Source organism: Urocitellus parryii, chromosome 7, assembly GCF_045843805.1.
Source record: "Urocitellus parryii isolate mUroPar1 chromosome 7, mUroPar1.hap1, whole genome shotgun sequence".
In the NCBI taxonomy this organism is placed as follows: Eukaryota; Metazoa; Chordata; class Mammalia; order Rodentia; family Sciuridae; genus Urocitellus; species Urocitellus parryii.
In genome coordinates, this window is record NC_135537.1 from 1,055,356 (window position 1) to 1,076,414 (window position 21,059).

The 21,059-nt window shown below is 61.0% G+C and overlaps 2 protein-coding genes across 2 annotated transcripts in view; one reads left to right on the top strand and one right to left on the bottom strand.

Moving 5' to 3' along the window:
• The first annotated feature begins 319 nt into the window (after positions 1-319).
• On the top strand, positions 320-21,053 carry Scrib (scribble planar cell polarity protein). Its single transcript, XM_077800486.1, is given in 40 exon segments — positions 320-541; positions 1,921-2,038; positions 2,114-2,192; positions 2,286-2,375; positions 2,458-2,514; positions 2,601-2,664; positions 2,780-2,854; positions 2,921-3,065; positions 3,539-3,657; positions 4,589-4,788; positions 4,860-5,026; positions 5,108-5,238; positions 5,331-5,456; positions 6,147-6,302; positions 6,909-7,304; positions 8,350-8,412; positions 8,868-8,957; positions 9,480-9,557; positions 10,299-10,622; positions 10,723-10,803; positions 10,877-11,134; positions 11,522-11,632; positions 11,730-12,023; positions 12,093-12,281; positions 16,631-16,741; positions 16,818-16,874; positions 16,977-17,051; positions 18,249-18,311; positions 18,711-18,794; positions 18,964-19,011; positions 19,013-19,076; positions 19,147-19,308; positions 19,398-19,539; positions 19,612-19,797; positions 19,877-20,019; positions 20,097-20,134; positions 20,271-20,310; positions 20,313-20,344; positions 20,642-20,693; positions 20,781-21,053. Coding segments are annotated over 40 exon segments (5,013 nt in total). The 5' UTR covers positions 320-382; the 3' UTR covers positions 20,927-21,053.
• Positions 21,006-21,059, bottom strand: part of Iqank1 (IQ motif and ankyrin repeat containing 1) — a 30,226-nt gene continuing 30,172 nt past the window's right edge. Inside the window, exon 14 of the mRNA XM_077800743.1 lies at positions 21,006-21,050. Coding sequence (XP_077656869.1) covers positions 21,006-21,050 — 45 coding nt within the window. The remainder of the gene's footprint in view (positions 21,051-21,059) is intronic.

A 21,059-nucleotide genomic window follows, 5' to 3' on the forward strand; every position in this document is an offset into this window, starting at 1 on the left:
CTCGGTTTCCCGGCGGGCAGCGCGGCCGGGCGGTCGTCGCGGGCCGTCGCGGGCAGCAGAGGCGGTTCCGGCTGCGGCTGTGCGGGCGGGCGGACGGGCGGCGAGTTGAGCGGGCCGGGGGGCGGGGATGCGGAGCCGCCGCCGCCGCCTGAGAACCTGAGCGTCGCCGGGCCCTGCCCGCGCAGTCACCACAGTCTGAACGCGCCGCGCTTCCCGAGCGCGGGCCGGGCCCAGCGCCGGCCGCACCGCGTCTGGGTCCCGGCGGCCCGCCCCCCGCGCGCCGCCTCGCCCGCGCGCTCGGCGCTCATGCGGGCCGAGCCCCGCCCCCCGGCCCGAGCCCGCCGAGCGCCCCCCGAGCCAGCGCGCGCCGCCCGCCCGCACCATGCTCAAGTGCATCCCGCTGTGGCGCTGCAACCGGCACGTGGAGTCGGTGGACAAGCGGCACTGCTCCCTGCAGGCTGTGCCCGAGGAGATCTACCGCTACAGCCGCAGCCTGGAGGAGCTGCTGCTCGACGCTAACCAGCTGCGCGAGCTGCCCAAGGTGAGCGGCCGCCGCACCTGCCATCCTGACGCCTGATGCGCGGCGCCCGGCGGTCTGGATGGGTACTGTCCGCTGCGGCTGCCGGCTGGAGCGAGACCTCGGCGGACGCTGCCGGGCGGGGCACCGAGCTGCAAGCCGGCCCTGCTGGTTCTTACTGGCCAGAGCCCCGCCCCGGTCGGCCACCCCCACCCCACCCCCACCGCCTGCGCTAGCACCAGGTGGCAGCGGTCCTTGGGTCCGTGCCTGGGGATGGGGTCGAAGAGCTGCTGAGTGAAACCCTTGCACGGGGGCGAGGGAGGGAGATGGGACCAGGGTTGAAGGTGGACCTGGCGCGGCAGTGGATACAACTTGCTGGGCTGCGCCGAAGGTGGGGTCCTGGAATTCTCCCTGCACTGCCGCCTTTCCCTTTGGGTGCGGGCTGGGTGGGGCCTCCTAGAGTGCCCAGCCTGTCAGGTTTGTTCTCTGCAACCTCTCTGTGGGGTCAACTCTCGTGTCCCACGATTCTTCCTGTCAGCTTGTTTTTCTTCTAGGGTCTTCTCAAAATCCCTAGAAAGGAACCAAGAGAAAGCAGATCATGAAAGATTTCTTTTTCAGGAACACGGGTCTAAATGATCTGTTGTCCAGGGGTTGGGTGCCATGGAGGGCGTGGCTTTGCTCTGGGCAGTTCTGTGTTTTGTGGTCACCAACAGAACTTGTCTGTGTGCCCTGTGATTCCTGTGTATGGCATTGAATGTTTTGTGGTAGTTTGCTGCTTTTAGGTTTTTTTTTTTCCCCCTCTCTTTTTGTGGGTTTTGTTGAGCTTTTATTGATTATTGTCAGAAAGCAGCAGTAAGCACCATTGGGGGGGTCCCTCGGTGACTGATCTGTGGATGAAAGAAGTTTTTAGGGTGGTGGTTGGAGGTCTGAGGGTCACTCTGGGCAGCTTCTCAGCTGGGCCAGTTACATGAGAGATGCAACAGATGTGGAGGCTCCTGTGAGGTGATCAGGGGGTGAGACGTCAAGTGGAAAATGGAGTCTGACCAGGGCTGGGTGCTGTGTGTTTCCCTGTTTTCCTCTCAGCAACTGGGGCATCATGGCTAGATCCCTGTACCTTGTCTACCTTATGATCTGGGGCAGGAAGAGGTTTAGAGACCTGGGACTTTCTAAGTGTTCAGGAGCCCTTTTCTTTTTTTCTTCTTCTTTTTTTTTAAATACTTATTCTTAAGTTTGAGGTGCATACAGCATCTCTATTTTACATTTGTGTGGTCTGACCAGTGCCTTGTGCATGCTAGGTGAGCGCTCTACCACTGAGTCATAACTCCAGGCCCCTCAGGAGCCCTTTTCTGTCCTCGGGGGTTGCAGCTGTGGAACCATTCCCTGACTGTACCCCCTACTCACAGCCCTTCTTTCGGCTGCTGAACCTGCGCAAGCTGGGCCTCAGTGACAACGAGATTCAACGGCTGCCTCCTGAAGTGGCCAACTTTATGCAGCTGGTGGAGCTGGACGTGTCCCGTAACGGTAGGTGGGCAATACAGGGTGAGACAAGGAACTCCTGGCAGCTGTAGGCATCTTTCTATGGTGACCTTCCCACAGATATTCCTGAAATACCTGAGAGCATCAAGTTTTGCAAAGCCCTAGAGATTGCAGACTTCAGTGGGAATCCTCTGTCCAGGTGAATTCAGTGGTGGGGGTCAGTGTGACTGTGGGAGTCTTGCAGCCCTGCTCTGAATATCTGAGGTCCTCTGCTTTCCCCTTCCTCTGCCAGACTCCCTGATGGCTTCACACAGCTGCGCAGCCTGGCTCACCTGGCCCTGAATGACGTGTCCCTACAGGCACTGCCCGGGGATGTGGGCAAGTGAGTGCTGCTTGTGAACTGGTCTGGGGGAGGATCAGCTTGGCCTTGCCTCCCTCAGTCTCAGCCCTGGTCTCTCTCTCAGTCTGGCCAACCTAGTGACCCTGGAGCTCCGGGAGAACCTGCTCAAGTCTTTGCCTGCGTGAGTGTGCTGGGCCTCCACCTTGCATGGGCGGAGCGATGCTGGGCCTGGGCCTTGAGACCACACCAAGACTGTCTCTTGTGCAGGTCCCTGTCTTTTCTGGTCAAGCTGGAACAGCTGGATCTGGGAGGCAACGACCTAGAAGTGTTGGTATGGTGGGAGCCATTGGGTGGGGCACAGGGGTGTAAGACAGTTACTCCTGGTAGGCAAAGCAGGGCATCTCTGTGGCCACACTGGTTTCTCCTGTCCTTATCCTTTCTTTTAGCCGGACACTCTGGGAGCTCTGCCCAACCTGCGGGAGCTGTGGCTGGACCGGAACCAACTATCAGCACTCCCCCCGGTGAGTGAGGGCGGGACTGGCCTCCTACCTCCAGCTGCTGTCCTCTGACCCTGTGCCTGCCCTTAGGAGCTCGGGAATCTAAGGCGTTTGGTGTGTCTGGATGTGTCTGAGAACCGGCTAGAGGAGCTGCCGGTAGAGCTGGGGGGTCTGGCACTTCTCACAGACCTGCTGCTGTCCCAGAACCTGCTGCAGCGGCTTCCTGATGGCATTGGTCAGTGCACCCAGGGGGGCCTAGGGGTTGCATGCCCTGGTCAGGCGGCCCCACAAGCTGTCAGCAAAGGTACTGGTGGGCATTAGCTGAGGGTTCTTATGTCATCCAAACTGGAAGCATCTCAAGGAAGGGAACTGAGGCCAAGACTCAAGTTGGGTCCTGAGACATCTAGGTATCAGCCTATAGGGGCAGGGTAGCTCACGTGGCAGAGTGGGTTCAGGGCTTATGAACATGGATAGGGGCATAGTGTTTTCCCAGAAGAAGTCAGGTGGGCAGGGCTGTTTCAGGTCTGTAGTAGAGAAGACGGGGCGGGGGGTGAGCACAGGTCTGCTGCAGCTCAGGGTTCTCGGGGTCCTCTGAGGAGCCATGGCTGTAGCCATGCAGAAAGCTGGTCTCTACTGGAGGGTTGGGTCAAGCGTTCAGGTTTGCCCTTGGCCCCACTCAGCCTGATCACTGTGTTTCCCTGACACCAGGTCAGCTGAAGCAGTTGTCTATCCTGAAAGTGGACCAGAATCGCCTGTGTGAGGTGACTGAGGCCATTGGTGACTGTGAGAACCTCTCTGAGCTGATCCTCACAGAGAATCTGCTAACGGTAGGCAACCCTGGCTACCAGGCAGAGAGGTGCTCAGTTCCTAAGGAGTTGTCCTCAGCGTCATCTTGAGAAGACAGCCCTGGAGTGTGTAGGGTACAGTGAGAGTGCCAGCGCACAGCACGAGCCGAAGGGGCTGCTAGCACCGTATGTGTTGTGTGCTAGCAGACGCTGGTGGCCAGGCTTGTTGGGGTCTGTCCCTCTGTGTCCCCTGCTGGGACAAACTCAGGTGGAGAATACTTTGGGTCAAAGAGGGAGCTCCCTGGTAGGCGCCAGGGCAGGGTGGGGTCTGTGGGCCAGGGCAGGGCCCTGCCAGGTAGAGTAGAGAGCTAAGATCCTGTTTTTCGTAGTGTGTGTTGTGCTGGGCGAGGGCCAGAGGGGAGGACCGGTAAGAACGGTTGGGAATGGATGTGGATCCGGACATGGGGGCTGCCTTTCAGGGTCATCTGTTCCTTGCAAAGCGGGACAGAGGAAAGTTTATGGAATAGGGTTGGAGTGGTTACCAACCTTGCTACCATCTGGTGGCAAGGCATCTGGACCGCCCCTTCACACAGGATGTCTGTATCTCAGTGAGGAGAAGAGAGAGCAGCGAGGCCAAGGGGCAGACAGAGCAGGAGCTGGCCCATGCATCAGAGGGGCCCACAGGCACCTAGCCCTGAGACGTCTGTACCAGGGTACCTGCAGGAGAGGTCCATGGACAGTGTAGTCAGAAGTTTTGGGTGGCCTGACTGGGTTTGGTGCCAGCGCGCAGGCGGGTACAGAGCGAGGGATACAGCTTAATTCTACATCCCTGATTCCCAGAGGCCATGGGGATCCCTGGCTAAAGCTGATCATGGTTTCCATTATCCTTAATTTGCCCCAAAGGATTCTCCTCTTCTTTCTTCATACCCCAGGGGTCTTCTGCTGACCTCTGACCCCTTTTTCTCCTGGCCAGGCCCTGCCTCGCTCTCTGGGCAAGTTGACCAAGCTCACCAACCTCAATGTGGACCGGAATCACCTCGAGGCGCTACCACCTGAGATCGGAGGCTGTGTGGCACTCAGTGTTCTCTCTTTGAGGGACAATCGCCTGGCTGTCCTGCCTCCTGAGCTCGCCCGCACGGCCGAGCTGCACGTGCTTGATGTAGCTGGGAACCGGTGAGTGTCCACCTGGCCCTTGGGCACTGGTCGTGTCCCTAGCACACACTGACTGTGCCCACCTGGCCCAGGCTACGGAGTCTGCCGTTCGCGCTCACTCACCTCAACCTCAAGGCACTGTGGCTGGCTGAGAACCAGGCGCAGCCCATGCTGCGGTTCCAGACTGAGGACGATGCCCAGACTGGCGAGAAGGTGCTCACCTGCTACCTGCTGCCCCAGCAGCCTCTGCCCGGCCTCGGTAGGTTGCTGGCAGCTGTGGCTTTGACTGGGTGGACAAGGCTCGGGGCCAGCCTAGGCCTCTGATGTTTGTCTCCTGCAGAGGACTCTGGGCAACAAGGGAGCCCCTCAGAAAGCTGGAGTGAAGCCCCTCTGAGCCGAGTCAGCGTCATCCAGTTCCTGGAGGCCCCTGAGGGTGACGAGGATGCTGAGGAGGCCGCTGCAGAAAAGCGGGTATGGGGGGCATGGGGACCCTGGGTGTGCCTGCTCCTCGCCCCTGCCTGACCCTGCCCTGCCTCTGTCCTTCATCCCTGTCCCCGACACAGGGCCTGCAGCGTCGGGCCACTCCCCACCCCAGTGAGCTGAAGGTGATGAAGAGGGGAATGGAAGAGCGCCGCGGTGAGGCCTGCCCTTGCACACCAGGCCCTGGCCCGTCTTCGCCCACAGAGGAGGTAGGCATGACGGCGGCACCTGGCAGATAGCTCTCCCCAGCTCCCAGCCACCAAACCCTGGATGGAGCATCTGTTCTCAGAGTGGGGCTCGGGGAGCAGCCTGAGGGAGCTGTGAGAGGCTGAGGTGCAGGGCAGACTGGGTGCTGGGAGCTCGTGCAGAGTGCATATTGGGATCAGAGTAGGGTGCTCAGGGCCTGTACCAGTCACGTGCTGGTGACACAGGATGGCGGTCTGGGAAGGGGTAGGACCTCTTCCCCAGGCACTTGTGTGGCTACCTGGACACAGTCAGTACTGGGGAGGGGTCTGGTGCTGCAGCAGAGCAGGCTTGGCGCGCTCAACTGACATCAGGATCTGGGAGCATTTTTGACCCTTGAGAGCATCAGAACCAGCGAGTGGGATGGTGAGCAGAGGGCATGTGCTGGCTGGCAGGGCCACCTGCCCCAGGCTAGGGGAGCCTCACATCAGGCCCATGTCTTCATGGGAATTTGTATGGTCCTCATTCCTCCACTTTTGGGGAGAGCCGTTCCTAGGGGCTGGGCTGCATAAATGTGATTTTGTGTTTCAGTAGCTCTGGAGGCTCAGTTCCCAGGGGCCTGGGGCTACTGCAGGGTTGAGCCTGCTGGGGATGCTGTGCTTGAGATAGCCCAGGCAGAGGGCCTGTGGGCAGCCTGATACCACTGTCTGCAGCAGGAAAAGAGGCTGAGTGCAGAGTCAGGCTCAAGTGGAGGCTCCGGTCCACCCACCAGCACAGCCTCTGAGGGCGAGCCTGAGGGCCCGGCAGCTGAGGCACAGCAGGAAGCCACACCACCCAGCCAGGAGGAAGACACAGAGGAAGACTACGTGGAGGTGAGGATGGTCAGGGAGAAGGTGGGCCAGGCTTTAGCAGCTAGAGTATAGACTGCCTGCCTTGTGCCCCAGCCAAGCAGGTGTGTGATTAGGGTTGATTTCCACGTGGATGGTCACCAGGCTGTGGCAGACAATGGCCAGACAAGAATGGAGTGTAGGGCAGGTTTCCCTTAACAGAGCTGGGCAAAGGAGTAGGGATGGGGTGATAGTCCTGGGTGCAGGCAACATGTTGCAGGAGTTTCCTGGAGGATGCAGGCTGGTGTAAGGGTTCCCACCCCACAGCCAGGTTCAGCAGTGTCGGGTCCATCATCTACCTACTGTCCCCAAATGGCCCCCTTTTCTGACCCCTGTAGGTACTCCATTGGTCTTTGCATATCATAAAGTCTCCACTTGTGTGCTCTGTGTCTATAGAAAGAGCGTCCTCGCCCCTGGTCTTCTGGGGCTGGTGGTTGTGTGTCTCTTCCCAAAAGTGTACTGAGTCCCTGTCCTTGGCACAACAGGGAGCTTCCCTGAGACTCTGGGGTGTACCCAGCTACAAAGCCTGGCTCCCTGGAAGGAGAAGGAGGTCTGGGCCTTGCTCCCACCCTTGTGTTCTCATCCGCACAGCCCACAGTACACTTTGCAGAGGATACACTGCTGCCCAGTGAAGATGGCGAGAGTGAGGAGGGGCAGCTTGAGGCCCCCTGGCCCCTGCCAGGTGGGAGGCAGCGGCTCATTCGCAAGGACACACCCCACTACAAGAAGCACTTCAAGATCTCCAAGCTTCCACAGCCTGAGGCTGTCGTAGCCCTTCTGCAGGGGATGCAGCCCGACGGGGAGGGCCCTGCAGGGCCTGGTACCTGGCACAATGGCCCCCACATGCCCTGGGCTCCTCGGGCCCAGGAGGAGGAAGAGGAGGAGGAGGAGGAGGAGGAGGAGGAAGACAGGGCTGAGGAGGAAGGCGAGGCCACTACAGAAGAGGAGGACAAGGAGGAACCTGCGACTTCTGCACCCTCTGTCAAGGTGGGTCTCACGTGCACTCCTCTCTGGCCCTCCTAGGGTACCTGGGGATGGGCAGCATGGAGGCCAGCCCAGTCTTGTCCTGTGGCTGAGCCCCTCAGGTCAGGCCTCCACCCACTGGCCCCCTGGCTGCCTGGAGGAGGGGTGGGTGCATCTCTGCTGTGACTGCTGCGTCTCTGTGTGCGCCTCACTACAAGTCCCCAGGGTCGGCCTTAGCTGAAGCCCTGACATGAGTGTCTGCCATGATCAGCAGTGTCGTCCCCATGTGCCCCTCTCAGTCCCTGGGCACCTGTGCTCTAGCACTGACCATCGAGGCTCACGGCGACCCTCTGGGCCAGTGTTTGCCTGTTAGACCTGCAGGCCAGCAGGACCCAGAAGCTGAGGGCAGGTGCACTCCATACCCTCAGCCTTTTGGGCACAGGGGGCGCTGGCAGGGTGCTCTCCTCTCTGAGAGCTGCTGGCTCCCGGGATCCTCCCTGCCTAGCCATGACTTGGCCAGGAGGCCCTGCTGCTGGCATACAGTTTGTCCTGTGGGTCTGACAGTCACTCTTCTTCCTTGTAAGACATCCCTGGCTCCCAGCAGATTCTTGGGGAAATTGTCTTGTGCCTTCCTGATCCTCAGTTTGTTCTCAATGGCTCATAGCAGGTCCCTCCTGCTCATGGGGACCCTTGATGCCAAAGAAAGCCCCAGGCTGCCCAGAGGACCCACCTTCCCCACCCCCTGATGCCCCTACCCTGAGCATGGGCTGATGACATGTGGCAGAGAGAAGCCTGGGGTCCTATCAGGGATGGCTAGGCCTGGGCTCAGCCCCACTCTGGAGCTTCCCCCCAGCCAGCCCAACCCTACCGTCTGTCAGGTCTGCAGCCTTCTGTCATAGACAGAGGTAACCCTTGTCAGTGCCAGGAACAAGTTGGGAGGGACTGGCTCAGGCGGCAGGAGCTTGGTGTGGTCTTCCTTCTGTCTTGTCTGCTCATGGCCGGGCTGGTGAGGTGGTGGAGGTCCCTGGCGGTGGCTAACCTGCATGCCTCGCTGGTCCTGTCCTAACAGGGCGTGTCGTTTGACCAGGCCAATAACCTGCTGATAGAGCCTGCTCGCATTGAGGAGGAAGAGGTCTGTACTGCTCACTGCTGCTCTGTGCTCTGGGCCCGGGTCTGCTGCTGACCTTGCTTCCTGGGCTGCGGGTTCTTGCCTCTCCCCACCCCATCACTTAAGCATAGACCCTTTCCCAGAAGAGCTCCTGGCAGCTGCTACAGAAATGGGGTCCTGGGGCTGCCCCGATAGGGCCTGCTGGTCTTTTGGCAGAGGCAGCACATCTCTGCCCCCACTGTAGCCTTTCTTGTAGAGGACAAACAGAGGGCCAATGCCAGGCCACCGTCTTCATTCTCTGCAGCTGTGACTGCCCCACGCCTCAGATACCTCCCATCTCCTCTTCTGCCTCTGCTACCCTGGCAGGTGGAGGGACCTCAAAAATAAACCAAAAGGAGCTGTCTGTGGCTGGCCTTCCTGTGCCCCAAGCACACAGACGGCTCAAGCCCTCCCAAACACGGTGTCTGCTCTGTTTCCAGCTGACCCTCACAATTGTGCGCCAGACTGGGGGCCTTGGCATCAGCATCGCAGGGGGCAAGGGTTCTACCCCCTACAAGGGAGATGACGAGGTGAGCAGCTGCCCTGGGCTCTCTCCTGCCCCAGACCTGCCTACATTCACTGGCCCAGAGGCTTCTGCTCCAAGGGGTGTTGGATGCCTGCCACCAACCCCACAGTTCAGTCTTCTGTGTGCTTTGCCTGCACTTGGCCACCAGCCCCAGAGTGCACAGGCTGGGCCCAAGGCAGCAGGCAGGTGGGGATGTGTGCACGTAGGAGTTCACAGTCTGAGAGCAGCTTGTGGAGGGGTCAGCTTGTTTCTCTTCTGCAGTCTGGTCTTCCCTCACACACTCTGGGCGTAGTGCTGGGGTCAAAGTCCTGACCCACACTTTCTACTTCCTGGACGTAGGACCCACAGTGGTCTCTACTTAGGCCGTATGTCTTCCTTCATGTTCTTGGGGATCTTTGCAGCATCCCTAGAGAGCAGGCTGGGCTAGGGTCTGAAGGGACCAGGTCTCCCTCCAGTAAGTGCCTCCTGGCCTCCCAGTAAGGGCAAGACAGAAGGCTCTTAAGGAATTCCCAACTCCTGTCCCCAGGGTGTCTTCATTTCTCGGGTGTCTGAGGAGGGCCCTGCGGCCCGGGCTGGAGTCCGAGTGGGCGACAAACTCCTTGAGGTGAGTAGTGACTGCTGGCCAATGACACCTGTGCTCTGGGGTGCCATCTGGGCTGTTGGGGTATTTAGTTGTGCCTATCGGATGGGGGCACTGTCTACCCTCTCCAGAAGCCCTGAGCCCAAGACCCCGGGAGCTGTCTACCAGCCCCCAGGACTCCCCCAAACAGTCTTTGGGCAGGATGTGTAGTGCAGGCACCTAAAACCCCAGAATCGGGAGGGCTTGGAAAGGGGTCAGACCCCAGCAGGTTGCGGGGCTCAGATCCTGGTGAGAGACTTGGCACCCCCACCAGGGCACCTGGCTGTTAGATACAGGCTGAGCCCTTCCTGTGGGGACAAGGGTGAAGGCCCTGAGGGTGTCAGAAGAGGCTGGTGCTCCTCCTGCTCAGCTCTCACCCCAGCCTCTCCTGGGGGCTCCTGTCCAAGGTGACGTGTGAGTGTGGGGTCGGTGACCTGATAATCCTGGGCATTCTCTGGGGCTGTTCAGACAGACCCAGATGGTAGGTTTCCAGAAGCAAGGTCAGTGGTGTGGACTGTCCCAGGGGCATCTGCCTGTCCTCTGGGAACCGGCATGGGTGGGGACAAAGCCCACCAGGAGCTCTGGGTACCCCCTCTCCCTGCCCTTCCCATCCATGGAGGGAAGTGTGGGCAGAGGCCACACGAGCCCTCGTCATGGCGTCAGTGCTCAGGTGTCGGGGTGGCCGCAGCTGGGTGCTGACGTGTGCCGGACCTCCCACACCTACAGGTGAATGGCGTAGCTTTGCAGGACGCTGAGCACCATGAGGCTGTGGAGGCCCTCCGAGGGGCAGGCACAGCCGTGCAGATGCGCGTGTGGCGGGAACGCATGGTAGAACCTGAGAACGCAGTCACCATCACACCCCTGCGGCCCGAGGACGACTACAGCCCCCGAGAGCGGCGGGGAGGTGGCCTGCGCCTGCCCCTGCTGCAGCCTGAGCTCCCTGGGCCTGTGCGTCAGTGCCATGTGGCCTGCCTGGTGCGCAGCGAGAAGGGGCTGGGCTTCAGCATTGCTGGAGGGAAAGGCTCCACACCCTACCGGGCCGGTGACGGGGTAAGGCAGGGTGGCTGGGGGTGCAGGGAGGGCTCTGGGGCATCTGTGCCTGCGGGCCGTGCCTGCTGGCCTCACAGTGGCTGCTCCCCCATCCCTGCAGGGCATCTTCATCTCCCGCATTGCCGAGGGTGGTGCTGCCCATCGAGCAGGCACGCTGCAGGTTGGCGACCGTGTTCTCTCGGTGAGTGGGATGGGCACGGCCTGCCCAGTGCCTTGTCCTGCCCATCCTTTCTGACCTGAGTGTCCCCTCACAGATCAACGGGGTGGACATGACTGAGGCCAGGCATGACCATGCTGTGTCACTGCTGACTGCTGCCTCCCCCACCATCGCCCTGCTGCTAGAACGGGAGACAGGGGGACCCCCTCCCTCCAGCCCCGCCCCACTTTCCTCCCCAACTCCCACTGTTGCTGCTGCCACCACCACGACCACTGCTGCCCCTGGAGAGCCTGCGCTGCCCAGGCTGGCCCCTGGTCTCCTGGCTGCTGCCTTAGAAGGACCATACCCAGTGGAGGTGAGCCTCCAGCTGCCCCCTGCCAGGCATCTGCTCAGCTCTGCTGTGGGTGTGGGCTCTCCCAGAGCCCCTGCTCATGGCCCTGCAGCCACTCTGGGCAGAAAGGAACTTGCACATTTTTCCCCGTGTGCCTGAGAAACGGAGCCCTCCTCCGCAAGCTGCCTCCTTGCTGTGGTCCACCTGCCCCATACCACCTCCCTGCCCGGCCACCCATGAGGACACAGGCTTTAGCTGCATGGGTGTCTGGGCAGTGGGGTTTTGCAGAGGCAATGGGAATCCCTGCAGGTGCCTGGGGCTCCCCGGACTCTGTTCCCAACCACAGAGACCAGCAGTTCCCCTACTTCTTTCCACTCTTTCCCTTCTCTGAGGCCTGTCCCATGTCCCCAGGAGGTTCGTCTGCCTAGGGCTGGGGGCCCCCTGGGGCTCAGCATTGTTGGGGGCTCCGACCATTCCAGCCACCCGTTTGGTGTCCAGGAGCCTGGCGTATTCATCTCCAAGGTAGATAGAGGGCCTGGTGGGTGGCTCTGGACAGAGGGGACCTGTCCTGCCCACCCTGGGGGGCCCACCCACCGGCTGCTGCCTTCCTCGTCAACAGGTGCTCCCACGCGGCCTGGCTGCTCGCTGTGGCCTGCGGGTAGGGGACCGCATTCTGGCAGTAAATGGGCAGGATGTTCGGGAGGCCACTCACCAAGAGGCGGTCAGTGCCCTGCTCCGGCCCTGCCTGGAACTGTCCCTGGTGGTGCGGAGGGACCCTCCACCTCCAGGCATGCGGGAGCTCTGCATCCAGAAGGCCCCTGGGGAGAAGCTGGGGATCAGCATCCGTGGGGGTGCCAAGGGCCATGCAGGGAACCCCTGTGACCCCACAGACGAGGGCATCTTCATTTCCAAGGTAAGGACCCTGCCCCTCTGCTTCTGTAGGCAGGTCCCAGTTCAGAGTCTCAGGCGGGTCTCTCCACAGGTAAGCCCTACGGGGGCAGCCGGGCGTGACGGCCGGCTGCGCGTGGGGCTGCGGCTGCTGGAAGTGAACCAGCAGAGCCTGCTGGGCCTGACACATGCAGAGGCCGTGCAGCTGCTGCGCAGCGTGGGTGACAGCCTGACTGTGCTCGTCTGTGAGGGGTTTGACACCAGTGCCACCACAGCCTTGGAGGTTAGTGACCACTCTGGGGACCAGGTGCTGTCTCAGCACTGTCCCAAAGGGTGGTAATGAGCTGATCCTTGTGTGGGCTGGGCAGCAGAGCCTTCCACAGTCTGAGCCAGCTGCAGGTGGGAGCTGTGGGCATACCCCATGCCAGGCTGCCTTCTCTCCAGAGCCCTGGCCACTGTGCCTTCTGGAGACTCCTGCCTGGGCAGGATGAAGCACTAAAAGGTTGTGATGTGTCTGGGCAATGGCAGGATCTGGTTCTATGAGAAGAGGTCCAGCCATAGGCCTTGGGCGTGGTAGGTGGCTGACAGGGAGCTGTGACCTTCTGTTCTCCCTGGCCCAGCCTGACCCCAGGGTCTCTGGTGGCCTGTCATCAGAGTTCACCCCCCACCATCTTATCTGACTGCTCTGTGCCTCAGAGCAAGAGCTCAGACTGGGGCAGAGACGCAGATGGGGTGTCAGCCACCTCCCAACACTTGCGGAGAGGAGGGACCAGGGCTAGGCCCAGGAACCTTGCGTCCTGGACAGGCTGTCTTCATCCAGTGGTTTCGGCCCTCTTGTCTCCCACCAGAGGCCCCTCAGCACCATTTCCTGAAGGCCCAAACAGGCCTCCAGAAGATTTTTACCTGCAGTAACCACCAGCTTTGCCCAAAGGGCACCCTTGCTGGTCACAGTGGTCTGTGGGACACGGTGCAGTGTCACCACTCTGCCTGGTTTCTGGGATAGTCAGCCACCCTGGGTTGGCTCTTACAGTGGATCTTTGGGATGGTGACTTCCTGCCAGATGCCAGCTAAAAAGACACCACTGGCTGAGAGCCACAGACAGCCTCTTCTCGCAGGCCCCTCGAGGGCCTGCCCTGTGGGAAACCATGTGTCTTCATCCCAGTCGCCACGGCGGGACTGGAGCTGGCCATCCTCCCCCTTTGCTGTGCACGAGGGAGCACTGGTGGATTGGGGAATGAGTTTCTCTATGCCCGAGTGGTCTGGATCCAGAAGGCGTCTGCCTTTTCTTCACTGATCTTAAAGTGCACGTTTGACATATGTCGTTCAAGACATTTACTCACTTCAGACTTAGAGAAAGGACACCCCGGGGAAGGGTGCGAACTTCCACAGGAGTGGGGCTGGCCTGCCCAGGTGACGCCAGGCCTGTGTTCCCTCACCTGGCGTCTGGCTCCTCTGGAGGGTCACAGCTAAAGTCTGGGCAGGTGTCCTCCACAGCTGAGGGCAGAGGGGCCTGAGCAGGGCTGAGAGCCCCTGGACCTCTGCCCATGGAAGTGAGTGCTTTCCCTGGGAGTGTCGGGACTCCTCGGGACCTGAGGCTGCTGTCACCCCGCAGGTGCCCACCCACCGTCCTTGGGCACAGGTGACCCACGTGTGCTCTGTAGCACATAGCTGTGTTTTCTTCGTTTCCTTTTTAAAATTGTGTATTTTAGTCACAAAAAAACTATGATTTTTTTTTTAAGTCGTCTGGAAACCTCTGCTTTTGCAGATCATGAAGACATGGTCCTGTTTTCTGCCAGCACCTCTGTGGTTTTCTTAAACATGCCGCTCTGTGTCCATCTGGAGTTGTTTTTCAAGGGGAGGGCAGTGTGCCCTGACTGGCCCTAACCTTCGTCTCCTGCTGACCTGCTCAGCCCCAGGTGTTCCGAGGCTTGACTTGGGACTCGGTCCCCGTGCCAGCTGCATACTGCCATTTTACGTTACAGTGTGTCCCAAAACACGTCACTCGCTCTTTTGTCTCCTTAAGAAGTGCTGTGTGTTGTGTTTTGCTTCTGAGTGAATCTGCCAGGCTCCATAACAGGAACTGGTTGGGGCCCTGATATTTGGGGCGAGTTATTCTCAAGCATATTCCTAGGTTGCTCTTGTTCTTGGTTCCCGTAAACCCTGGCCAGCAGAACCCTGTGGTCCACAGCCCTGACACGGGGCCTCCTTCCCAGTGCCCGGCTGATGGACTGTTTCATTCCCTATGCAGCGTTTGCTATGGTTTTTTTTTGTGGTCCTTGCTGTTTGTAAGGGTGAGAATTGACACGCTGAGTTTTCTGAAGTGGTCTTCACATTGGTGGGCTCAGTTGGCTGGTTGGCCCACCGAGGTGCTGGCCCCATGGGTGGCACTCAAGAGAAAGAGGAGCCTACGTTGGAAACCCAGGACTCCACAGCAGCGTCTGGATTCCTGGCTTCTCACGAATCTCAAAGGACCCTGCACAGCTGGCCCTTGTCTACCAGGACTCTCTGACCCACCCTGGGAATGGGACAGGTGTTTGTCCTCACCCTCACAATTTTTCCTAAACTGGGCCCACTTGAGTCATCTTGGCCTCACACCTGTGGCATCAGTTTGCCTGCCACCTGCCCCGCCAGCTGGTGAGTGGCATATTCCCGCCTCCCCCGTGCTCTGACAGTGGCCCAGCGTGTGCTAGAACTTGCCTGGCCTGTGATCTAGGGCTGATGCAATTTGAGGGCTCTTGCACAGTTTGGATAAATGCAGGGTCTTGCTGGCCGCCAGGCCTTGGGCAGGTACTGGGCTTCTACTCCTGGTCTCTGTCTGTAGAGGGGCAGTGGCAGGGGCTGCCTCGAGAAGGACAGATAGCCCAGCAGCTCAGCAAGCACCCACCTGACCACCATCGTGCCAGGCCCCTGAGCAGGCTGCTCCATGTGGACTTGGAGACTTCTCCCTTGGCCTCCTGTGCGTCAGGTGCAGAGGACTCTCTGCGGCCTTTCTCTTCCTCTGGAGTTCTCTGCAGACCTATTGTCTACCTTACATTCAGCCGCTGGCCAGAGTCTCCCACACCGACGGTCCCTGGCCATGCAATCTGACATAACCATCTTTCAGGTTTCTGGTGTTGCAGAGGCAAAGGGCATGTGGTCACAACTACAGTTTGAATTTGGATTTGGACTTTTTGGGCTGGAGGTTCTCTGTGTGTGTGAATCTCTTGTTCCTCATCAGGCTTCCCCGGCAGCTTGAGCCCCCGCTGATGGTGCCTGAGCGAGGGCTGTCGTGGCTACGGATCCCTCGGAGGACATACTGTCCCTTACCATGTTTGTGTTACATACTCGTCTATCCGTGTGTGGTTCCGCTGATTTCATGAGTGATTGTTGTCACAGTTTATGTTGGTGCTCAGATTGTCCCAGCCTTGGCTGGGAAGGCACTTGAGGCAAGGTTGGGTCCTTTGGACGTCACCCGCCCTCTCCAGCACTTTCTTCTTCACTCCAGGTGTCTTAGCTGGTCTCCCTCTTTCCTGCCCAGCCCTGGGGTAGCTGTTTCTCACCAGCACTGGTTCCTTCAGGGAAGGTGATGTTGAGAAGCCAGGGTGTGACCTCTGAGTGGTGCTTTGCTTTCGGGGTGTGTGTTCTTTGTGTGTCCAGTGGCCAGCAGTTGCTGCCTTCCATTATTTCTGGAGCTGCAGGCTGCTGAGCTCACTCGGTGGCCCACCCACCTTTGCCGGCAGCACCACAGGTCAGCCCTTCCATATTTGAGCAGCCTTCTCAGATGTGGGATTCTCTCTCAGTCCTTCTGTATGTGATGGTCCTTCCCACCCCGCAGGGCCTGCTGCCTCTCTTGGGCCAGCCCTCCAAAAAGGTTGAGGAGCAGGGTTCTGCTGCTTGACCGCCAGCGTTGTCCAAATCTGAGCCACGGAGCAAGCCTGCCCTGTACTGGTGTTCTGTCCAGAGCTCATGCTCCTGGTGGTCTTGGCGGTCTGTGTTTTTAGAAACAACACAGCTGAGTTGGTGTTTCAGCCTACAAGGAGTGTCCCTCCATGGTGGGGACCTGCCCGCAGTCAGGGTGGTTGCTGGTGCCTTCTTTTGCACCGTGCTGCTGCCCGCTCCTCCCTGTTCTGCTGTCGGTGGCACAGCCACGTGGGTTCCTTTGGTGCCTTGTGGAATGGAAGTGAGCTTTGTTCCTGTTTGTCCGTTGCCTGTTCACCCTTGACCCAAGCTCACTTGGGAGGGCCTCCCCTGCCCTTGCCCTGCTCCTGGGCTCATCCACCCAGCTTCCCGCAGGCCCCTCTCCTTCAGACTGCAGTCTCTGGGTCCTGCCTGATTTCTCTCTGAGGTTTGGAACTAGTTGGTTTTTCCTTGGCACCCTTATTCAGCACTCAGGGCACGTCTAGATGCAGCCTGTCCTCTGGCAGCATTGGTGTCCCTTGGGGAGCATCACCCACAAATGGCTTCCCTCCCTCCATCTTGGTGACTGCTGGTTCTTTGTTCCTGGGGCGACGACAGAGGCCACCTCAGCTGTGGCCAGCCGAGCTTGTGGGATGTCAGCTTCTGTGTTCACTGCTGGTCCCAGGCTTCAGTCTGCCCTGGAGGTGGGACCGCACTGGCAGGGAACCCCACCCTCAGCCACTCCTCTCCTCTCAGGTGTCCCCAGGTGTCATTGCCAACCCCTTTGCAGCAGGCATCAGCCACCGGAACAGCCTGGAGAGCATCTCGTCCATCGACCGGGAGCTGAGCCCTGAGGGCCCAAGCAAGGTCAGAACTCCTGTGGCTGGCAGCCAGGGCCGGGGACCTGAACTGCTGATGCCTGACTTGTCTGCTCCCCTCACAGGAGAAGGAACTGCCCAGTCAGACCCCACACTGGGGACCTGAGGCTGTGGAGGCCACGGTGAGTCCCCTGGGGCCTGGCTCTGTGCTGCATCTTCCCCCGAAGCAGTGCAGTCCATGCCCAGGCACACAGCCCAGCTAGCAGTGTCTCTCTGCTCCCCAGGGCCAGAGCCTGGAGCCCCTGAAGCTGGACTACCGGGTCCTGGCTGCTCTGCCCAGCACTGGCAGTGTGCAGAGGGTCAGTATCCCACATGTGCTGAGTTGCACCCTCCTGTCGCCTTGTCCATCTGCCCACCAGCCTGTCGGCTCCCTCTTCACCTGGCCAGCCACTGCCATGGGCTGAGTGCCGAGGCCACCGTGGAGGAGCCTCTGTGGGGTGGGGCACAGGCTGAGGTTGGAGGAGCCTAGCCGCGTCTTGCCCTGTACTTCTTGACCTTAGTCACGCGTGGAGAGGGGTCCTTTGGAAGCCCCCGACCTCTTCCTTGCCTCATCCTTACCAGTCAGCTGGGTATGGGAAACTGAGTCCAGCCAGTGGCAGGCAGAAGGGCTCCTGGGGTAGAGGCAGCTGGAAGTCACCAGAGTCTCTCCAGGCTCCTGGTGGGGGAGGGCGGGCATGAGCAGCCCTGGAATGGGTGGGCTGGAGCAGCTGCAGAGTGTCCTGGGAGGCCAGGGTGAATGGAGAAGGGCTTAGCATTAACTGGGTGTGGCCTCCAGGGCACTGGGTCTGGGGACAGACAGGAAGGACATTCAGCCCCCGTTCCTCCCCAGGAGGTATAAATAACACTGGTAGAGGGTGAGCCCAGTCAGCTGCTGCTGGGAGACCCCACAGGAGTGTGAGTGCTTCAGGGGCGGGTCAGGGAGGACGCTGCTGGAGCAGTGGGGGAGGCGGTGAGTGGCCTGGTGGGCCTGGGGACTGAAGGAGCCTGCTTGGGCTTTGGGTGTGGACCCTCCTGCTGCACAAAACCTGGAGAGGGAAGCAGGGGTGGGGCCTAGCACCCTCTCATTAGGAGGGGGCACAGTGGCTGGTGGACCATGGGAGGACTCCCCGGCTCTCACTGCTGGGGTGTTCTGGGTTTGGGGGCCTAATCTCCTACCTTCTGTTTAAAAAACATTTTGATTTTTTAGTGTACACAATACCTTTGTTTTTTATTTATTTTTATGTGGTGCTGAGGATCGAACCTAGGACCTCGCACATGCTAGGCGAATGCTCTACTGCTGAGCCACAACCCCAGCCCCAAACTCCTGCCTTCTGGCTGGGGCACACCCTTTGTGGTGGCCAAGCCTGTCCCGATATATCCCTGGAGGGTGTGGTTGGTCAGAGAATTGAGTAGCAGCTTCTGTGCTGCCAGCATGGGTGCTAGGGACCCCCAAATCCTTTTACTTGGGGGACACAGTTCTGCCTAGCCCTCCCCCACCCACCAGCTGGTTCCTGCAGGTACCATCTGGAACAACTGGAGGGAGGATGGCGGAGGCCCCCTGCTCCCCTGGAGGCCAGCAGGTGAGCATCTCTGCTGCCCCCTGGAGTGCTGTAGATGGGTGCTGTGTGGAGCTGGCCTCCACAAGGGGAGTGCTTGTGCTCCTGGAGGGGATCCAGCCCTCCCTGAACGTGGGCCAGCACCAAGGACCCACCAGTATACTACCCCTTGCCTGGGTCCCTCATGCCCCCCCCATCCTGCTGCGAGAGGAGGGCCAGGCCTCAGGCACCCCTCACCCTGCCCTGCAGGATGGGGTGGGCACTGGGCCCACTTGGAGCCCAGCTGCCAGCCCAGTCCCCGAAGGCTGAGGCATTCAGGTGCATGTCCCAGCCCCTGCTGTCCAGCTAGGCTCCCTCCCTCTCTCCCTCCTTTCTTGGACCTCTGATCCTGTACTTCTCTGCCCCCTTCCCTGCCCTTTGCAGACAAAACCCGGGGTGATCCAGCCTTTGGCTCAGGCCTGGCCAAGGGGCTCCCCGGCCCCCAGGGGCAGAGGTGATCCCCGCTCCGTGAGTGTCCTGTCCCACAGGGGGTAGGGGTGGCAGTTTCCTTCCCCTCTACAGGGACAGGGCGAGGGGGGGATCAGTGGCAGTCCGTGGAGACAGCTGGTGGCTGGTTGGGCGGTGGCTGCAGTGGACAGCTGCCCCCCACCCCGCCTCACGGGCACTCCGCCCCCAGACGCCCTCCCCGCCCTCCCCGGAGGAGCTGCCCGCCAACGTGAAGCAGGGCCTACAGGGCCTTTGCCGCAGTGCCCGCCGCACACCCTCCCGAGGACTGCGCTGCCCAGGTAGGCGGGCGCCCTGCCGTGCGGTGCACTGAGTGCGGGTGGGTGCCCGCCGAGGAACTCTGGCCGAGTGTGAGGTCCACCTCCCCAGCCCCCGGCAGCCTCCCCGGAGCAGCTCTCCTTCCGTGAGCGGCAGAAGTACTTTGAATCGGAAGTGCGGGTGCCCCAGGCCGAGGGGCCCCCCAAGCGCGTGTCCCTGGTGGGTGCCGACGACCTGCGGAAGATGCAGGAGGAGGAAGGTGAGGAGGGCGGGAGGGGGGGCGGGGTGTGTGTGTGTGTGTGCGCGCGCGCGCGTGCCCGCCTGCCTCACCCACCCACCTCCCCGCAGCCCGCAAGCTGCAGCAGAAGAGGGCGCAGATGCTGCGGGAGGAGGCCGCGACTGCAGGGCCCAACATTGGGCTCGCCCTGGACAGGGAGGCCCCTGAGGAGGAGCACCAGGAAGACGAGCCGCTCTGGGCCGGCCTGGGCGGGTGAGCTCCGCCCCCTCCCCACCACCCTCCCCCGCTGTGCCCGCCCCCTCAACTCGCCTCCCTCTTGCCTAGGCCCAGCCCTGCATCCCCGCTGCCCGCGGGAGGCAGCGCCCCTGTGCGAACAGCCAAAGCTGAGCGGCGCCACCAGGAGCGGCTGCGCATGCAGAGCCCGGAGCTGGCGGCACCAGAGCGGGCCCTGTCCCCAGCGGAGCGCCGGGCCCAGGAAGCAGAGAAGCGGGCGCTGTGGAGGGCGGCCAGGTAAGTGGGTTCCCCACCCAGACCCCGGGGCCGCGCCGCGCCCACTCCCTGGTCTCCGCCCACCCATGGGTCTCCGCAGGATGAAGTCTCTGGAGCAGGACGCTCTGCGTGCACAGATGGTGCTCAGCAAGTCCCAGGAGGGCCGGAGCAAGCGAGGGCCCCTGGAGCGGCTGGCCGAGTCCCCCTCGCCTGCTCCCACCCCATCGCCCACCCCCTTGGAAGGTCGGTGTGTCTGGGAGGATGGGGGGGGGGTTCTGCCAGCTATGAGCCTTTGCCAATGCCAGTGTCTTGTACCCCAGATCTCGGCCTCCAGACCAGCACCACCCCGGGACGCCTGGTGAGCGCCCTTAAGCTGTCTCCCCCCCTGCACCCCTGCGGCATGGGGGTGGCGGTGCAGGTGCAGACTCCCCCACACCGCCCTCACCTCTCCCTCGCACTTTTCTGCCTCTTCCCCCTCACGCTGTCCTTTCAAGCCCTTGTCTGGAAAGAAGTTTGACTACAGGGCGTTCGCAGCCCTCCTTCTTCCAGACCTGTCTATGACATCCAGGTACTGGCAGTCTCCTGGCCCTTCTGCACGCGCATGGGCCCAGTGCACGCTCCTGCCACTCCCCTGTGCCTGTCCCACCTGAGCTCTGTCCACCCCTACTTTTTCCCTGCTCTTTCTCTGGTATGGGGCCTCCCCCCTCTTCCCTCCCGTTGCAGCCCAGCTGTGCTGTGTCCTCACCCAGGCTCTGTGGGCCTCAGAGCCAGAGGGGCCGGCCAGGTCCACCAGGTCCACCAGGTCCACCAGGGTGGTTTCAGCCAGGTCTGGACCAGCCCTGACCAGCCCCTCTTCCCATCACAGTCGCCAGATTTTGTGGAAGATCTGAGGTCCTTGGAACCAACTCCTAGCCCTGGTAAGTTGGTGCTGGGCTGGGGGTAAGCTCCCAGGGTGCCTGGTCACCCTGGGCTTACTTCCTGTCCTTGCTCCCGCCCGCCCCCAGGCCCTCAGGAGGAGGACGGAGAGGTGGCCCTGGTGCTCCTAGGCAGGCCCTCCCCCAGTTCCCTGGGCCCTGAAGATGTGGCGCTGTGCAGCAGCCGTCGCCCCATGCGGCCTGGGCGGCGGGGCCTGGGCCCTGTGCCCTCCTAGGGGGCGGGGCCTTCCCAGACTTGGGGTGGGGGCCTGCCAGCTCCAACACCACCCTTGCCCCAGTCTTTTAACCTGGGTGTTAGCATTTTAAAAGAGACCCCTCAGGGGCCTGGCCTGTGCCTGACTGCCCCAC